This window comes from Aedes albopictus, chromosome 2 (genome assembly GCF_035046485.1).
Source record: "Aedes albopictus strain Foshan chromosome 2, AalbF5, whole genome shotgun sequence".
Classification (NCBI taxonomy): Eukaryota; Metazoa; Arthropoda; class Insecta; order Diptera; family Culicidae; genus Aedes; species Aedes albopictus.
The window spans coordinates 458,029,283-458,049,527 of NC_085137.1; the positions used below are offsets into that span (position 1 = coordinate 458,029,283).

At 39.4% G+C, this 20,245-nt stretch overlaps 2 protein-coding genes across 2 annotated transcripts; both read right to left on the reverse strand.

The window, feature by feature from the left end:
* Nucleotides 1–8,485: 8,485 nt before the first annotated feature.
* Nucleotides 8,486–11,102, reverse strand: LOC134283946 (ecdysone-induced protein 74EF-like). Its single transcript, XM_062853942.1, has 2 exons — nt 10,207–11,102; nt 8,486–10,133 (listed from the first exon to the last, which is right to left on the reverse strand). Exons 1-2 carry the CDS (start codon nt 10,282–10,284, stop codon nt 9,918–9,920), a joined length of 294 nt encoding a protein of 97 aa, XP_062709926.1. The 5' UTR covers nt 10,285–11,102; the 3' UTR covers nt 8,486–9,917.
* Nucleotides 11,103–11,401: 299 nt separating this feature from the next.
* Nucleotides 11,402–12,430, reverse strand: LOC109418950 (U7 snRNA-associated Sm-like protein LSm11). The gene is made up of 2 exons (XM_019693169.3): nt 11,953–12,430; nt 11,402–11,888 (listed from the first exon to the last, which is right to left on the reverse strand). The coding sequence occupies exons 1-2, from the start codon at nt 12,392–12,394 to the stop codon at nt 11,434–11,436; spliced, it is 897 nt and encodes a 298-aa protein (XP_019548714.3). The 5' UTR covers nt 12,395–12,430; the 3' UTR covers nt 11,402–11,433.
* Between the last annotated feature and the right edge of the window lie 7,815 nt (nt 12,431–20,245).

The following is a 20,245-nucleotide window of genomic DNA, read 5'->3' on the forward strand; positions in this document are numbered from 1 at the left end:
TTATTAAAGAAGAATGTCAAATTGTATATACCTGGAATGAATAAAGAGTGTGACGGTTGCTGATTGAGGTATCAGTCGGCAGCCGTCTAGTTTGATGGAAGATGTCTTGCGTTCTTTTTATTTATTATTAAGAAACAGGCATCGATGGGGCTAGCCCCGCTATGGCCTGCGTGGCCATGGTGGACTAGCCTCCAAGAAATTCCACTTGGCATGATAGTGATCACGATCTTTGACCTTCTAATAGAGTTGTCATGCGACTCAGTGTCTAATATATGATCCAAATTCTAATACAGTCATGACTCGCTGGTTGGGGGCTTAATAGTTGGGTGGCTTTTTAGTTGGGACCCCGTTAGTTGAGCTTTCAGCCAACTAAAAAGTACCTGGATGTCATAATTCAATGTCAAACTGAAAATGACAACCAATCTGTAATTCCGAGGGGCGAGCTAATGAGTTTTTGGTTTCTTAAACTTTACTGATAATCGAGAAGAATTTCTATTTCATATTTCTTAAAAAAAAAAAGAATATGTACAATTACTTCGAAACAAATGTAAAACATCGACAATCTTTATTTTGCCGATCATTGAAAGTGTTTTGTGCTTGCTTTTGGTCCGGGTGGTCTCATAAACATCTATATTTTCACTTCACCGACTGAAAATAGGTGAAAATAATTATTTCTCGCATTGGCCATACATGTATCTTGCAAAACGTATCAGTTTTGCTCTAAATGTAAAACAAATTGAAAAATTTTCCTTTTTGCTTCCAACCTAAATATGATTAAAAAACAATGCGCACGCCCCTTGTGCTGCTGTCACTTCACCCAACTAGCGAATCGAATTCGTTGGTTGGGTGGAGGTTGTGGCTCAACGAGCGGGTTCCGACTGTACAGGGGATAGACAAAATGATCGGGACTGGCAAAATTTTCACTTTTCAAAAAATGTTCAACTAGGCAATGATGCAAATTATCACCTCACTAGTGCTCATCACAACTCATCAACTGTATATTTATCGCGTGCGATTGAACTGTGCACTGATCAGCGATGACCAGCAGCAAAGAGGTGGCAAAATGAACATGATGTAAATCACAAACGATTTTGCACACATCTGACTACGCCGCCACACGCTCGCCCGAACAGCCGAACCATACCGAATAGGTTGGTTTGCGAAGCTACGGCACGAACGCTCGACACGCACACAGAAGCAACATTCGCATGTACCGATACCATACTAATAAAGCTTCCAGCCAACGATGCTTCGCGATAAGCTGTCGAAAAGCATCGAAAGCGATGAAAAGAGATGCTTGGCTAGAACGCAACGGCTCAACGGTGAAAAGGAAGAGTCAACTATGCTGATCAGAGTTCAGTCCGTTCGTGTGCTACTCGTATGGGGGTTGATTGAATAAAGCGAGGATGGGTGAAAACGTATTCGTTGTCGAAAGCAAATCGCATCATTTCGTGAATGTTTTCATCAAATAGCAAGCTTGCAACTAGGTGTAACTTTTCTAAAAATGCATGAATTTTTCTCAAATTTTCACTGTAAGTTGATAAACTAGTTATGTATCAGTGGACAAAATTTGGAAAAGATCGGGCCATTTTACACGAAGTTATAAATAATCCTAGAAAAAGGTATAATTATCCGATAGCCAACTTTGAGCTGTTATATCTCCGGATTCAATGAACCGAATGCAATGAAATTTTGACCATTAATGACTTATATAATGAGCTTTGAAAAACGTTTGACACAACTTTAAATTATTAACAAAAGAAAAAGCTATAGCGATTTTATTTATTTTATGATTTTTTAGTAAATTGGTATATTTTTAATATGCATCCCAATACTTTTTCTATTAATTGAAGGCTACGTTGTCATTTTTCTTCAAAACATATTTATATTCAAGACAACTAGAGGGAATTTTAATGAACTATAATTAGCATCTTGAATTTTGAAACGATGTTGAAGTTTTAGAAAATTTGGTGTTTTATTAGAAAAATTAACTAATCGTTATAATTTTCTTCCGTGTTAAGAATTTTAAGTTGTGTCAAAAGTTTTTCAAAGCTCATTATATAAGACATGAATAGTCAAAATTTCATTGCATTCGGTTCATTGAATGCGGAGATATAACAGCTCAAATTTGGCTATCGGATAATTATACCTTTTCCTAGAATCTTTATAACTACGTGTAGAATAGCTCGATCTTTTCCAAATTTTGTCCACTGATACACAACTAGTTGATCAACTTACAGTGACAATTTGAGAATATTTAATGCACGTTTCGAAAAGTTACAGCTAGTTGAACATTTTTTGAAAAGTAAAAATTTTACCTGATAAAGATATTTGGTTTTACTGTTATTGAAGACTAGTATAGCTATTTGCCGAGCTACTTTTATATTTTTATATACTACTTATAATAACTACAACATTTGAGTCAAGATAATTCAAAGAAATCCTAGAGAAAATTTACGCCTGATCTCTACAGGAACCACGAAATCCAAAGGTCTGCAGAATGGAAAGTCCAAAAGTGCTTGCGAAATATTCTGGTTTATTTCTTCCACGAATTCTGGGAGATATTTTGAAGTATTTTCCTCGATGTTCGTGGAGGCATCGTAAGAATTTCTAGCGGAATTAGTAAGTGTTTTTGGTATTCCGAGGTTCAATTTCTCCTATTCAAACTAGCCTAAGAATTGTTTGAGGATCCCAGCAAATAATTTTGTAATTTCCAGGCGCGTAATTTCCATGTATCCATTCTTGAATATAATATCACTCGGATACATCGTTTTTCAACAATTATCATACTCTCCATGTACACCCTGGTTGACACCGGAAAGTGTCAACAAACCCATTCCAGCGGATTCCTAGAAGCAGTATCATATTTATCACCTACCTTTTAACTCGGTGAAATAGCCGAGAGGTAAGGGATATGCCTCACAATCAACGGATCAGTGTACGAATCCATGCCAGTATTTTACTTTTATACGATTCATCTATCGTTCCGGTTCTAGCGATTGCTAGACCCACAGATACGGCGGCTTATTTGCTGTGTGGAAAGGATGTAATTTGTACATCACTTTTACGACGCGACTGATGTGCAGCAAAAATGATGCGATATCACAATGTTTTTTTGCTGTGATTGTATGCAGGAACTCTTGTAAGAATTTGTGGCGGAATAGTATGAAGAGTTTCTGTTCGAATTTGAAAGAAACATGTTGAGCTTTCGAGAAATTTCCTTTCTGAATATAGAATGTAATTTAGGGCAGGTGGATTTTAGAAAATTCTTGTAAAAATCGACTTTACACCCGCCTGGGATTCCCATCAAAAAATTCTTAAAATTTTACAGGAAATGTAATAAGAAATGAAGTTAGAAATAGGCACTCAAAATAATTATTAGGCAAAATTACTTCAACAGAAAAATCTAATTGAAACAGAACATCCTCTAGAAATATCACTATAGAATTTTCACTCTTCCGTAAGCTCTCATCAGACATTGACGACGCAATTACTAGAAATTTCTTTAAGAATCCCACTATAAAGTCTACTCGAGCATTCTGGTGTTTTTTCTGGGAAATTTTCCAGACATTCTATCTGTGAATTACTTGTTGTGCATTCCTTCAGGACCCCTTTTGTGATTTACGTCAGGAATGTCACTTAGAGATTCCTTCAGGAATTGCTGCTGTGCATTCTCTAAGAAACTCTTTTTTTAGATTCTTCCAGCAATTTCTGCTGAGAATTCTTCACGCAGAAAAAAATATTTTAAACTCAAAAATAAAGTGCTTTGAATCAAAGAAAATAAACCATTGAACCACGGCTTAATACCATTTTGCTTTGAATCAAATACATTTGGTATTTGCTTCAAAGCATTATTATCATTGCTTTAACAATCAAGCCTCCGCGGCACTGATTGTAGTTTTAAATACTTGTTGACTTTGAATCTATCACATCATTGCTTTGAAAGTAAGTAATTTTGCAATTTCAAGGACTATATTTTTTTGAAACAAATATTGATGGACTTGTCGTGAATTCCGGAATCGCAATCGAATGCGAATTCCGAAATGTCTGCTGTTTAGCACTCGCGATTTATGTGAAACGCCAACACGCAACCGTTCACGTACAAATCCGTTTCAAAACTGAGTCGGATTGCTGACGTTCGCGTTTCGATCGCGTTTTTTACACACTTCGCTCTGACTACCCATATGGCGTACAATTCACCCTATTTCATCTCATCTCTACATTCACCTTCTCCTCTACTCTCTGATAAATTTCAACAACCCTTCAATTGCCAAAATGGTATTACAAGGTTAGAAGAAGACCGAGCTTACCAGGCTCAAAGCATCACCTAAACAGCAAAATCAGGAAATATACAACAACCTCTTCTAATATTCCTCAACAAGTTCTGTCTGATCTTGATCCTGTTATTTCCAATTGAGCTTACCAGGCTTAAAGCTTCACTGGAGCAACAATATCAGAAAATGTACAACAATAGTCCTCAACAAGTTCTATCTGATCCAGATTCTACTATTGCAAATTGAGCTTACCAGGCTCAAACATCACTAAAGCAGAAAAATCCGAAAATATGCAACAATCTCTTCTAATATTCCTCAACAAGTTCTGTCTGATCTTGATCCTGCTATTGCAAATTGAGCTTACCAGGCTCAAAGCATCACTGAAGCAGCAAAATCCGAAAATATACAACAATAGTCCTCAACGAGTTCTGTCTGATCTTGAGCATGCTATGTTGGGTTGAGCTTACCAGGCTCAAAAAATCACATAAGCAGCAAAACCAGTAAAAATATCCAACAACTTCCTCAACAGTTCGCAATTTATACGTTCTATCACACCTCAACGAGTTCTGTCTGATCTTGAGCATGCTATGTTGGGTTGAGCTTACCAGGCTCAACAAATCACATACGCAGCAAAACCAGTAAAAGTATCCAACAACAAGCCGAGAGAGCTAAGGCGTACAATTTACCCTATTTCATCTCATCTCTACAGGACTTAGATTCAAAAAAAAAATGTTTTTGTTTGAGAGTGAAAGCGAAATAAAAAAAGGCGAGCGAGAATCGAACACGGATACTGCTATAATATGCTATACTGATAGCGGGTTAACGTTCATGACCAGATCTGATCTTGAAAATCTGAAGGTAAAACTGAATCACCTTGCTCATTTGGCATTATGCATTCTCCAATATTGAAAACAAAAACATATTTTTTTGATTAAACAAACCTCGCGACTTTGAAACAAAGTATCTTTAAATTTGATTCTAATATGTGTTATTTTTCTGGAACCTGAAATTCTTTTTGAGGATTTCTTCAGAAACACCATCTGTCGATCACATCAGGTATGCCATCAGGGGATTCCTTCTAGAATACAGCTAAGCATTATAGACTATATAAACTTCTTCAGGGGAGCCCACCAAGAATTCCTACTGGGGATTCCTCTCTTGATTACAAAACTACAAGAATGTAATCTGGGATTCCTCCAAAGATCCCTTTATGGATTTAATCCAGGAATTGAAATAACAAATTTCTCCACGAAATCCTTGTTGTGTACACATAATATTTACCTATTGGTATACTATTCATGACAGTACCTAAATGTCTTGGTATGATTTATTTGGTCTACCTAAGGTAGTATAAATACTGGTGGTCATTGGACCGCACCTGAGTCTCAGGACCGCACAGCAGAGACTGCATAAGCCTTGGACTGTCAACGTCTTTATTATTCTTCTTTTGAATTCCAAGACAAAAAAAAACCTGGAACACTCCCACACGTCTATAGGAACCCTTGGGGGATTCTCAGAATCCAGAATGAACTTCAGAATGACTATCAGAACGAAAGTCTGAATGTTTTTAAAAAAGGATTTTCTAAACAAGATTCTGGTGGAAATCCAGTATAAGCTCCTGGAGGAATCCAAGAACGAATTAATGTGTGGTTTCCAGAAGAAACTCCTGGAACAACTCATTGACGCTTCCAAACAGTACCACCCAGTCAACCAGTGATCGTATAAGATGTTGAATGAGATTGTAAAGTGGAGGCGATATGCGTACAAATGCGCCTAAATGGAGGCATGCACAGCACACCCCAACTAACTTTTTCAGCGCTATAAGCTTCAGTCGTTTGCTTTTTGTTGTGTAACCATCGAATTAAAGCAGTCAACGTTGAATAAAAGGGAATTTAGTCAAATATAAACCATAAACTAATACACGACTACAAAACAAGCACCATACAGCTACCAAACTTGTTTTTCAGAAATCAATCACTTCTCACTAGGGCTGCCTTTACTCCACTCTATTCCAACTCCGGAAGATTTCCCAGAAGATGTGAAAACTTGTACACGGCTTGTCGGATGTGAACATTATTGTCAAAACAAACTTTAAGCGGGATATATAGCTACTATACAAAATCTTTACAGCTGTCCATCTCTGTGCTGTAAAATTATTTGGGTTGCTTTTGTTGCACTTTAATCCAACGCCGGAAGATGTGCAAATCGAATAAAAGTCCCAGCCAATAAAACAGCTGCTTATATACAGAACGTTTTGCAATGTTGCCAAATACACAAAACAGCAGCGCTTCGTAGATATTTAAAGAGCACTCTTTCAGCAAGAAGCTGTGACGAAGAACCTGTTGGCGCAATGACACAGCTTGTTCAATGTCAACATTATTGTGTTTGTTTCAACATTTCACATGCTTTTGCAGCAATATGAAGCTGGGTAAGCTTTCTTGGCACAATTATGAATCCTTGTCTGGAGTAAAACAAAACGGGCTATTTTAAATGCTATTTATATATAGCAGTGTGGCAACCAGGACATCATCGAGACCAGTGCATACGGAGATCGGGAGTTCGATTCCAAAAAGCGGCAAGTACTTCAATTATTCAATTTCAAAAGCGATAATTCCAGTTGTTCCAGTTCCACATGTATTGCGTCAGGGTATCCATAACCTAATTATATGTAATCGATTAATTTGGGGATGCCGTATAACTATTATTTAACAAATGTAAAAAGGCTGAAAAAGCGCCTTCTCAAGATGTTATTCAGTTAGTGGTTACATAGGAGCCGAGGAAAGAGCCATGACTTGGTGGTATAGAAGTTGCTCGCACAGCATGTGTAGGTACAAGTGGATTAAGTTCGTCAGATTCATTGGTATAGGGCTTGCGTAGAAACTATGCGCCGTCCATATGTAAACTACTGAGTTACTAGACTCAGCATCAAGCTGTATTGAGGACGCTTTGTTGATGTTTACATTCACAATAAATGTTAGTTTGGATCTCCTAACAAACATTTACAGAAAGAACTTCTGAAATATCGGCCTCAAATCTTTCCTAATCGAGCTGAATTATATGACCAAGTTTCAGGCAATTTGGCGGACAAAAATCCCTCATGACGAACAGAACAAAATTGCTGATAATACCCTTTGTTACCCTATTTCCATCATAGAGAACTCTTGGAGCAGTCTCAAAAAGAACTCCTGAAAAATTCCCACATAGAACCCCTGAAGGATTTTCAACAGAAATTTCTGGAGGATTACCAAAAAGAACTCCTGGAACTTTTTCAATCCAGGAGGACTTCCAGAAAGAACATGTAGAGGATTTTCAGAAAGGATTTCTAAACACGAATCTGAAACGAATCCTGTACTGCCGTCGGACGCATGTTACATTTCGACATTTTTGAGGTTTTTATGTCAAAAGTCATATTTTGATAAGTATTTTTGAAATATTTTGTCAATATCTGAGTTTATACATGTTTCGATAGTTGAATTGCGTTGAAGTCAATCAACTGCAACAATAGTCAAAGTTTATTTTAAAACTTCAAATGTGTTTTTCTCGGGGTTTTCTATTGCAACATGTGACATTTATGCGTCCGAGGGCAGTGCAGGAGCTCTTGGAAAAATCCAGGAATAAACCTATGAGTGGATTCCAGAAGGAGTTCCTGCAGAAATCCCAGAGAGAACTCTTGGATGCCTACGCAACGGAATTCCTGAAGCATGAATGAATTGATGAATTCCAGAAGTCCTTGAGTATTTTTGTTTTCAGCCTTACCTTCTGTCTTACAAAATGCCAGAAGGAACTTGTTGTGACGGCCGAGAGAAATGAGAACCACAACAGCTAACTGATAATTTCACTTTATTTATCACTTTTAATTATAATAATTCAGTGGGCTTTCAGCCACGACCGCGGACATGTTTCGTACGCGCGTCCGTTCGCTAACGGGTTCTTACTTGTTCTGATTTACACTCTAACTCGCAACGGCTCAATTGTGCTCATTCTGCGAATGGAGTGACGTGAGAAAAGTCGGAGTCGAATATCGAGATGAAGAATCCACTCTCGAATGAAGTGACTCGCCGTGTAAATCAAATGGAGAGTCACCTCATTCGAGTCGAGATTTCTCACCTCGATATACGACTCCGACTTTTCTCACGTCACTCCATTCGCAGAATGAGCACAAATGTAAATATCAAGGTACATGTATACAAAGGTAGGGTATAACAGAACTATTTTAAGAACTCCCAAGGGAATGTCAGAAAAACTATAGGAAGAGTCCCAGGAAGAGCTTCTAAGGAAACCCCAGAAGGAACTCATAGAAGAATCTCACGAAGAATTTCTGGAATGTCAGAAAAAAAAATTGTTAGAATTACCCTAGGAACTTCTGGAGAAATCTCCTGCAGGAAGAATTTCTGAAGTGGGTGGATTTGGGTGAATTTTAGAAGGAACTCCTGGGGTAATTTTAAGGACAGACTTGTGGGAATCCCAAAATGGCCGACTTTGCCACCTACTCACGATTTTGAAAGCACAAATCTCTTCGTAAACAAAACCAGCGCACCTGAGCTTCTTATTTTAAGCTTATTACAAGTGAGCAAGAACAGAATAATAAAATTCACTGTTGTTTGAAGCTTGCTTCTTGAGATTTGTGCGTCTGAAGTTCTGATGCACTGTTGAAGCGGGATTTCAAGACGTTTGTTCTTAAGAGAATCTCGTAGTGGGTGGTAAAATAAAGATTGATTTTTTTTCAGGATTTCAACTTCTTGGCGAAACTTCTGAAGGAATCGCCGTAGAAACTCCAGCACGAGTTTGAAGAGAAATGTCTGGTTGATTTCTAGATGAAACTTCTGTAGAAATCCTAGAAATCAATATCTTTTTATTAAGTTTCTATGCTCATAGCATTCTCAGAAATAACTAAGCGAGTTCGTACGAAATTACATAGAGAAACTAGAAATATTGTGGAGGAATCCCAGAAACAATCTATTGGGGTTATCTTACAGATAGGCGCTGTCCATAAACTGGTCAGACCTCAACGAAGACTCATCTTCGGACATCTCAGTGACCCCTTTCCCCCCTCGTAGACTTTTGTTCATATATAATTTTAAAAGTTTGTATGGACCGTAGACTTTTGCCAGAACCTCCCTCCCCTCTGGTGAAGTCTACGTAGTTTATTCCTGGTGGAACTTCTCATGGAAATATCGAAGCACAGTAACTTCTGAAGAACCCTAGGAGGAGCTCCAGGGACTGACGTATTTTTCAAAGGAGCTCCTGGAGGCATTTCAATGGCAAATTCTTCGAAAATCACAGAAGAAACTACTTAATGAGCGTATGAAGATTTGAAATCGGCTGGCAAAGAAAGTATTTCTATATATAATTAACTGTGGAAGTGCTGAAAGAACAATATGTTGAAGCGTTGCAGCCCAAATTTCAACGGAAATATAGAGCCAGAAAGACGAACAGAAAGAAGAGAATGAGCGCCAAACTTTAGGTGGCCCATGCTACCGCATGTTACCCTTTGCGTATGCGTATAGATTGTTGAAAATTGGTTTTGAGAGCCAAAAAACCGATTTTATGAACCACCCTAGGTTACGTCTCTCAAATCTTCGGCTTAATCATGACTTTTGAACATTTCTCTGCTTTTTGGAACACCCCTCTTCTAACCAACAGTCAACCCAAATCAAAACAACGACTCCTTACGACTTTAATCTCAGTTACGGGAAAATCCTGGAAGAACTGTTCCAACTCAAAGGTGTTCTCCGTCAGCTGTCGCAACAGATCATCCGAATCGTTACACAGCGTTTCCTCCAGGTTATTCAAATCACAGCCATTGGCACTGGCACTGCTGCCGCCATCCGACGACGGTTGGTTGGGACCGTTGGCTTCCTACAAGACAGAAGAAAATAGAATCAGATTCATCCTTGCTGGTGGGATTGTGAAAATTGCGAACGATTATTACCTGAAGGCAAGCCTGCAGGTCAGCCATCCGCGCATCGTTGTCCGGACACCATAGCAGGTCCTCATCGATAAATGGCATCGCCACGATGGCCGAGCCACCTCGTAAGCTTGCCAACGCCAGCGTACGGCTTTTTGGCTTTTTTTGTTCCTGGGTGGTGGTTTACGATGCGGTGTTTGGAAATCACTGTTCCAATCCGTTCGACAACAGATTTATTTCGCTTGCTATAAAATTTGTCCGTTGAGGTGCGAGTTCAGGATAAGTAACGCTATATATAACAGTTTGCGTTTTGTAGAATTATAGCACTTCTCACGCGGCGAGTTTATTCGATGCCATAAAATAGAGATCCCGAATGGTTTAACGTACTAAACTATGAACACATGCAGATTTCGGTTGTTCCGTGGTAAAACTCCGGAAACGGGAAGGCACTCGGTTTGCGGTAAATTTTGACTTATTCTTTTCTCTCTGAATAGGACGGTGGTGTTGCACTTATCTTCCTAACCCATTTGGTAATCTTCGGGTGGGTGTGGTAGCCTTAGAATATCACAGATTCGTGTGTTTGTTGATTGGTTGGGTTGGTTATCGCTTCTTTAATTAATTAAAAGTCCTCCGTTTGGTTCTGTGGTTTCCGGTTCGGTTTGGCGATGCTTCTATTCGGAGGCGTTGATTTTGAGTTGATTCGATCGGAAGCGGGTTTGTTGCGATGATCATCTTTTTTTGGTGCACCCTGATGAAGATCCCGAACTGGACGAGGAGGAACCCGATTGAACGGACGGAGTGGGTGTGGGTTTGCTTGTTTTCAGCACCGATTGGAAGACGTTGGTGAGGGCATTCCGTTTGCGTTCGAACTGAGGCCTCAGCTCTTGGTAACTTTGGTAGAGGTGCTTGATTTGGCAAGGAAATCTGAAAATGAGAGAAGATGATCAAAGATTAAAATCAGACAACAAATAATTTGCTCATTTAAAGATTGTTTTTGCAAGAATCAGGATTTTAACTATTGGTTTTACCAAAAAATACTCAAACGAAGAAATTTGTTTAAAATCAACGTATCTATTGAGTATGTACCTATATTAAAACAACATGCCTAGATATTTCTTCCAGAGTATTTGACTTAAGTTTCTAAAATGGTCAAACACGGTATGAAATGGAAATTTCACATAATCCTCGTCCCATATGGTCTCGAGGTAATTATCAGAAATATATTTCAACAAAACACTGCCTTTATTCCTTTTACGTGTCTCCCTTCTCTGCTCCATCATTATCCCGCGTCACTAGCACCACCTGCTCTCCCCGGATCATCAACTTCGGCACCCTCCGACTGCACATCACGTACTTCCTCCCCGCGGACCGAACGCTAACCTCCGGCACCTGAATGCCCATCTTTGTCAGCAGCTCCGAGCAATCCTGGGGCTGTCCCAGCACGCACAGCTTATTCTCCGAGTAACGATACTTGCGACGCTTCCACGACTCGTAAACATCCACCAGGGCCATGTTCCAGTGCTTGTCGAACACCTCCACGAACCCGGTTACGTAGCCTCGGATGCCGTTCTGCTTGCGCGTGTAAACTTTCACCCGAACGCGCTCCCGCATCCAGGACCGCATCCGCTCCAGCGGACCCTCGGTCTTCTCCAGCTTCATCAGAATGTTCCGACTGAATTTGGCCGGTTTTTCCGCTTTGATCATACCTAAAAAGATAGACGTTCAGTTACTCTTAGAATTCAATTTAAATTCTTGCTACCCCCACCGCACCTTGATGCGGCAGAAACCGCCGCTGGGGCATCTCCGACGACGACGAACTCGGTAGTTGCATTTGCGCCCGCTTGGAGGTGGCCGCCCTAGCCTGGTGGATTTCCTTCAACCGCTCGTCGCTGTACTGCTGATGGAAGCCTCCGAGCTGGCCGAAGCGAGATTCGAACGTGCCCACGTTGTCGTGCAACCGGGCACCAGGCACCGGAACAGCTTGCGGTTTCCGCGAGTAAAGCACACGCAAGGGTTTGAAGCCGGCACTGGTGGGGTCCAGCTCGTTGGGACTACCGTCGGAGCTGCTGTCCCCATGGCGTCCGCGGCTGCTGTTGGATCCGCTTTCGTCACTTTCACTCATGATGATGTGATGTCGCCGGGTAGAAGCGATTCGGGACGGAAAACCGGGAAAATCGCGAGTGAAATCACTTGTTCGATCACACGAAAACATAAACAAAAACACAAACGGCGACGGTGCGGTTTGACAGGTGCTACACACCAAATTTTTTGAAATGCTTCCAGCACAAAAAAAATCAGCAAAATAAAATGCTGACTTTCAGCAAAATTTTTGCTGAAATTCAGCACAACGTTGCTGATCAACTGTCAAAATTGCTGGATAGTTCAGCAAGTTGAAAAATAATTGCTGATATTCAGTAAATTCGTATTGCTGAATGAAATCAGCACAAAAAAAATCAGCAAAATTTGCTGAATACCAGCAAACAAAATTTGCAGTGTAGGTTCGTTTTTCACATCGTTCCGCAAAAGGTTTCACTGCGTTCCACTGAGAGTTGCACTTTTTCACTGATAGAGGCGCTGGGAGAGCGCCCAAGTTGATTGGCTTGCCAGAGCCGAACTCTGAGACAGAGTTTCCGATTGCTCATGTGTACATAAATGTGACAGCGAGCCTCCCACCAAATTGTCTCACAGCTCTTCAAAATCGCAGTGTGCTGCGCTGCTAGGAGGCTCACGAAAATCTGGTGGGTGCGAGCTAGGCACATAGCTCCCGGGGAGCTCGTCTCATGCGCAGCGTGAGCTGTTGGTATCTAAGGTGAAAAACAACTTCTTGGTAACGAAGAACATCAACAACTTTTTTCCGTACACAACTCAAGTGTCTGGTTGGTCTATGCGATACGACTAGGGACTCTCAATGCAAAGGTTAAGGTTTCAATTCTTGCTCGTTTAGGAAGTTTTTGTCGTGAAATTTTCTAATTTAATCAGCGCATGAGACGAAGCTCATGAGACACATCTTGAGAAAAATGAGGCGCACAACTTTCAGTCTCAAAAAGTACAGTGCTCCTGGGAGCTCGCTTGCCATGTGGCTCCCGTACATGGGACTTCAGCACGTGTACATCAACTCTGCTCTGAGATTGGGAAATCTTTGTAGATGTGATTTAAAACTTTTTAAAAAATCAATTTAAAGACATGCCACAGACAAACAGACGAACCACTGGCTAAATTTCCGTCGACCACGCTTTTAACTATAATTTTAAATCTTCATAGTTGTGGTTTTCACAACCAGTGGCGCGCGCATAATTTTCTTTGCGTTTGACGTTTTACACTAGCGCCACATACAAACAGACGTAACAGCTAGAACAATTTTCGTGAAAATCCATCGTCTAATTCACACTATCATCATCTGGTGGAAATGTTTCACGAAATACTGCGATGTGCAATATCGTCAACAGAAGGCGCTAGCACAGACAAACAGACGTAACACCTTGAACGATTTTCATGGAAATCCATCGGCCAGTTCACACTACCATCACCTGGTGGGAAAGTTGCACGAATCACTGTGTTGTGCAATATCGTCAACAGAAGGCGCTAGTGTGAAACGTCAAACGCATACAAAAACGATGCGCGCGCCTCTGGTTGTGAAAGCCACAACTATGAAAATTTCAAATGATCGTTAAAAGCGTGGTCGATGGAAATTTCGTGAGTGTTACGTCTGTTTGTCTGTGGCGCTAGTGTGAAACGTCAAACACAAAGAAAAACCACAGACAGACAGACGTAACACTGACAAAATTTCCGCCACCCACGGTTTTAACGATCATTATAAATCTCCGCAGTTGTAACTTTCACAACCAGAGGCGCGCGCATCGTTTTTGATCGCGTTTGACGTTTCACACTAGCGCCTGCTGTTGACGATATGGCGAAGCTCAGTGCTTCGCGCAATATCGTTACCAGCTGGTGATAGTGTAACTGAGCGATGATTTTTTAAGGAATTTGTTCTAAGTGTAACGTCTGTTTGTCTGTGGAAAAACGATGCACGCGCCTCTGGTTGTGAAAGCCAGAACCACAGACAAACAGACGTAACACTTGCAAATTTTCCATCGACCACGCTTTTAACGATCATTTTGAATTTTCATAGTTGTAGCTTTCACTACCAGAGGCGCGCGCATCGTTTTTGTATGCGTTTGACGTTTTGCACTAGCGCCTTCTGTTGACGATATTGCACAACACAGTGATTCGTGCAACTTTCCCACCAGGTGATGGTAGTGTGAACTGGGCGATGGATTTTTATGAAAATTGTTCAAGGTGTTACGTCTGTTTGTTTGTGCCAGAACTATGAAGATTAAAAATGATCGCTAAGAGCATGGTCGATGGAAATTCCGCCTGTGTTACGTCTGTTTATCTGTGCGAAACGTTTCCGCATGAAAGTTTTGAACAAAAAATTGCTATCTTCTGCTGCTTATTAAGAGAGAAGGGTGATAATGGTTAGATTGCCTTATACAAAACATGAAATATGGTTGCCAGCAGTTTGTTTTTCCGTCGCCCACAGGGTTGCTAGAAGTTGATTGTTTATGGTGATTTAAACACGGAAATGGGCGGTATTACAGACGGAATTTTATAAGTTTTTTACAGTGCGTAGTGTGCAATTCCTATACCTAAAAATGTTTGCAAAATGTTTGAAAAATTCTAGCACAACTTTTCTGTAAATATTTATGTTTTGTTATACCTTTAGAACAGGAAGTAGGCATTACTGTATGCACTTTTCATGAAATTTCATTCACAATTCTTCTAATCATTTCATCTGGAATTCCTGTTGGAGTTACTTCGAAAAGTCCTCAAATAGTTCCCATAAAATTCCTCTAGAAAATGCAGGTAAATTATTCAGGAGGTTGTTCTAAATTTATTAACCTTACTGAAAAAAAATCAATAAAAAAAATCCTAAGGAACCTCTGATGAAAAGCCAAGAAAAATTCTAAATGAAAAGTAAATATTGGATATTTGGAGGCTGGGTTGACAGTGAGAACTCGGTATTAACGAACAGAACACAGATTTTTTTTAATGAGGCACGTTCGGTGTAGTACTAGATTTGTAGTAATGAGCTAAATTTTAGTATGGTGAGAAGGTCAATTCTCCGTTTCTGCAATGAAATGGTGCAAAAAGCGTGGGTATTATGATTCCTTGCCTAATTTGATGCTGTTTGAGCAAAACTTTGGATAACTATGTTGTTTATGTTGCAAGAAATGGAGAAAACAGCAACACTGTTGCCCAAAGTTTTGCTCAAACAGCATCAAATTAGGCAAGGAATCATAATACCCACGCTTTTTGCACCATTTCATTGCAGAAACGGAGAATTGACCTTCTCACCATACTAAAATTCAGCTCATTACTACAAATCTAGTACTTCACCGATCTGTCCTATTGAAACGACTGCTTCGCAGAAGAACTTGTTTGGGAATGACTTAGTTTTTGATAACGATCGTACACTTCAAGTTATCACCGCCTACTACTTCAACACACCCTGTTAGGTCATGTAGCTGCAGCGGAAACGATTTAGCGACACATCGGTTTAAGGATGGTTGCTGTTGGATAGTTCCAGTATGTTCGGTGAAGCCGATCTGCGTTGCGAACCTCGGAGAGGACATGCTGATCACAACAAACCTCGTCAGTCCAGGAATTGCTTGTTAATCGTGAGCTTCTTAAAGATCCCTCTGCACCTGCATATTCCTCTTGTAGCATCTCTTTCGGTCCAGGTTCCTCTCCAATCCGATACCGTTTCTCCATAGCATATCTCTGCTGTCCGCCCGTGTCGACAACATCGTTTGCAGCATGGAATGGTCACAGACAAACAGACGTAACACTTGCGAAATTTCCATCGACCACGCTTTTAACGATCATTTTAAATTTTCATAGTTGTGGCTTTCACAACCAGAGGCGCGCGCATCGTTTTTCTATGCGTTTGACGTTTCACACTAGCGCCTTCTGTTGACGATATTGCACAACACAGTGATTCGTGCAACTTTTCCACCAGGTGATGGTAGTGTGAACTGGGCGATGGATTTCCATGAAAATCGTTCAAGGTGTTACGTCTGTTTGTCTGTGGAAAAACGACGCACGCGCCTCTGGTTGTGAAAGACACAACAATGAAATTTAAAATGATCGGTAAAAGCGTGGTCGATGGAAATTTCGCAAGTGTTACGTCTGTTTGTCTGTGCGTAAACTATTCAAGATTCCTGAAAACTACACGAGAAATACGTAGAGAAACTCTTTAAGAAGCTCCTGATGGAACGCCTCGAGAAGCTCTTGGAGAAATTCCTGGATCCACTCCTGGATGAAGAACTTAGAAAAACTTTATCCGTAAAAACTCTTGAAGCATTCCTAAAAAACTGCTCCGAGAAACTTCTAGATAGATTATTGAAGGTACTTGTTGTCGTTCTTCTTTGAAGAATCCTTGATATCTTTGAGAGAGTTTTTGGTGAATTATTATTCAAATTACTGGACGTAAAGCTTCCTACACCTTTCTTAGTAGGTGTGTCCAACTAGCCTTCTTTTCACATCTCTCTATTATCGTAAGGACGTAGCCAGGGCAGCTCTCAATCGTTGGAGGATAACTTCAATCTTGTCTAAGTGTCAGAGATTAGTCTCAACTCTTTATGCTATCAAATATACTATATTAACAATATAGGTCACTTCGTGTTTTCACATACAACAACATGGAGACGCCGATTACGAATGATTACAGCACCACCTGCTGTCAGAAAAAGTCAATAATTGAATTTGATCAATTTTTGTTTACCGTGCAAGGTGACATTTCTGAAAAAAGATATTAGGGGTGTCAAAGTTTTTTGTTCCAAAATAATCGAATAATAAATAATAATCGATTCACAATATACACAAACAAAATATTATTATGCATTTAGTTCACCACTGGACTGCGCACTCGGTCTTTATAAGTGCGAAAACGTTAATAAAAGTGCGCGATTGCATCAAATCCTGTTGATGTCTTCAGCGCATTATTTCATTGATTTATGCTGAATAAGTGCTCTGAACACACCGAGTTGATTTGTTGCAATCGCGCACTTTAATTTACGTTGTCGCACTCATGAAAACTCGTGCGATAGTCCAGTGGTGAACTAAATGCGCTATATTTCATTTGATGACATCTACGAATACATCTGTAAATGAATTTGAATGATCCCTCATTGTGACGTCGCCGAAATCGTTTCACTTCGAAATTTAAAATTTTCACCCTCAAAATTAACTTATATTTTGCCCTGGTGGCTGCTATTTTCCTTTGACAATGGCTTTTAATATCATCTTTCTTAATGTCCACGCTGACATACATACATCGGATTGCAAAAATCTGGAAGATCACCAACCAAATGCACGTCAAATTTCTTGTGGCAGAGTGCAAAACATTGAATCCAAGGGTGCACAAGCTAATGGACAGATGCCCGAAATTTCAACGTTTGAGCGTTCCGTGCTTACAAAAAATGAGCTCCGGGACCGGACCTGAGAATAGAACCCGTCAAATTTAATTTCGATTAATTTCGTTGTTCTTCCGAAGTGAACTGTGAGTTTATTCGAATACTGGTTGTTTTATTCCGGACTAATCGGTTTCCTTTGTTGTTGGATGTGTGAACATTGTGCTGTCAAAGATTGAACATTTACACGATCGTCGCGAAATCCTTGCAAAGCTCATTATTTTTAAATATACAGTCATGGGCTTCTGGGTGAACTTCAGTTAGTAAAAATATTCTAGCAAATTCGCCTGCTGCAGGAGTGATAATCCTCCATAAATTTAGTCAGGCATTCCTTCAGATGTTCCTGCTGAATTCCTTCTGATTTCCCAACGGAAGTTCCTTCTCAGTTTTCTATTTTCTTTTGCTAACCGGAAAAATCCGTTGTTTGGTTATCCGTTGCTAACCATCGTTAATCGTGTCTAACTACACCTGCGGCTCAGTTAGCAGCGGTTAGCGACGGTTAGGAACGGGTATATGCGGATTTTCCGATTAGAAAAGGATATGTCATTCCCCTTGGTTTCCTTCTAGTTTTTACTGAGATTCATTCAGGAGCTCTTTTTGAAATTCCTCCAGGAGTGCCTTCAGAGATTGATATCGAGATTGATTTAAAGTTTTGTTTTCTTAAATTTCTCCAGAGGTTCCTTCGAGGAACCCCCAGGAGTTCCTACTGAAATTACTCCAGCAATTTCTTCTGATGTTCCTTCAAGAATTAATTCTAGGAATCCTCAAGAATTCTCTTCTAGTATTCGTCAAGAAGTTCCTTGTAGGATTTCCTTATAGGAGATTCTTGGAGTTTTTCTTGGATTCCTGCAGAAGCTCAGCTCCTTCAACAATTCCCTCAGCATTGGCGTATCTAGGATTTTTTCCTAGGGGGTGCCAGTTTCAGTGGCTTCCAGATTGTTTTTTTTTTGTTTTTTTTTTGTTAAATACCGATCCACCCTCAATTTCTCAGTCGCGGAAAAATGAGCCCACAAATTTAAACGCACTATATTATAGAGAATAGTTTTTTTGGAAAATTCGATACGTTGTACTTATTTAACACTTTACGTGCCATGGAGGTACGAAAATTTGATAAATTGATTGTGTATAATACATGGAATTTGTATTTTCACTTTGAACATAACAATCATCGCGCTTTGAACATAACAAATTTGCGTGTAACTTGTACTCATCGTGACATCCTCTTTGTTTTATTACATGACAACAACTCTTATTAAAATAGTTTTCAAGAACAATTGTAAAAGTTATAAAAAGGGGAACTTGCGTATTTTCGGCAGTTTTGTTCTCTTCGTCATGGGGGTTTTTTTTTAAACCTGTTGATCTCAAAGTTGGCCTCAAATCCTTCCCAACCAAGCTGAGTAATGTGCCCAAATTTCAGGCAATTTGGCCCACAAAAACACCCCTTAACGCAGAGAAACCTGCCGATAATACCCTTCGTTACCCTACTTAAAATTGCAAAATCAGGATACATATTTGCATTTTTGGTTTTACCACAAAATTATTGGCGACAGTGTTTTTGTTTTATTAGTTGAACACTACCACGTGAACATGAGAATACTTTTACAGGGAAATTATATTTCGGATAATCGAGCCTGGTTTGTACGTGTAATACAAGAAATTTATGTTTTCGGCAAAACATTCATTCGGTAATTCATCAGGGAATATTCCCGGTAATTCATTTGGGAATTGTTTTGTAATTTATTTCAATTAATACCTTTTTTGGAAATCTCCCAGTAATTAATATCTTTGGATCTTTCTTTAAGAATTTATTTCGGTAGTATGTTGGGAATTTGATACTAAATACCTTTCACACATCCTTTGAAAATTTCATCGGCGGCAATTCCATTAGGAGATTATTAAGCTTTTTATTTCATTGGCAAATCCTTTGAAATGTTTTCTCGGGCGTTCCTTCGCTAATTTTTAGTAGTCTTTCAAGCGTTGTTTTGTTGATGTCAACAATTCTATTGAAATTTGCTTTTTAAAATTCTCTAAATTACTTTTCAGGAAATTCCTTTCAGAAGGCCATTAGTGAAGCCTTTGGTAATCCATTCGGCAATGACTTTTTCAGGAATTTTTCTGGAAATTCTTCGGCAAGTCATTCTACTTTTTTTTTGGATTTTCGTCGTTTTTTTAGACTTTCATTATCTATGTTATTCTGTATTCCTTAGCTGATTCATTGGAAATTTTTCCATAAATTGCTTCTATAATTGTATTGAAAATTCTTCAGACAATTTCTTCTAGATTTCTTCAGTAATTATATAAGGAATTGCTACAGTAGATGATTTCGGAATACCTTCGGCGATTTCGATATTACTTGCATTGAAAACTTATTTGGGAATTTCAACAGCAATTCCTTTGGAAATTTTGGAAGCTTCGATTATTACTTTGGGAAGTTCTTCGGAACTAGGAAATTGATTTGGGAAATTAATTAGGGAAATTGATTTGGGAAATTAATTAATTAAATTTTCTTCGGGAATTTATTTGAAAAAAAAAATGTTTTTTGTTCTATGAAAATTACTTTTGGAGTTCTTTCTAAATTTTCTTCAGAAATT

Bases quoted from the DNA above. Each gene is read 5' to 3' on its own strand.
- LOC134283946 (XM_062853942.1), bottom strand. From the start codon at position 10,284: ATGCCATTTATCGATGAGGACCTGCTATGGTGTCCGGACAACGATGCG. The intron at 10,134-10,206 runs GTAATAATCGTT...TCTGTCTTGTAG, and splicing joins ACCTGCAGGCTTGCCTTCAG to GAAGCCAACGGTCCCAACCA.
- LOC109418950 (XM_019693169.3), bottom strand. From the start codon at position 12,394: ATGTTTTCGTGTGATCGAACAAGTGATTTCACTCGCGATTTTCCCGGT. The intron at 11,889-11,952 runs GTGCGGTGGGGG...CTATCTTTTTAG, and splicing joins GCGGTTTCTGCCGCATCAAG to GTATGATCAAAGCGGAAAAA.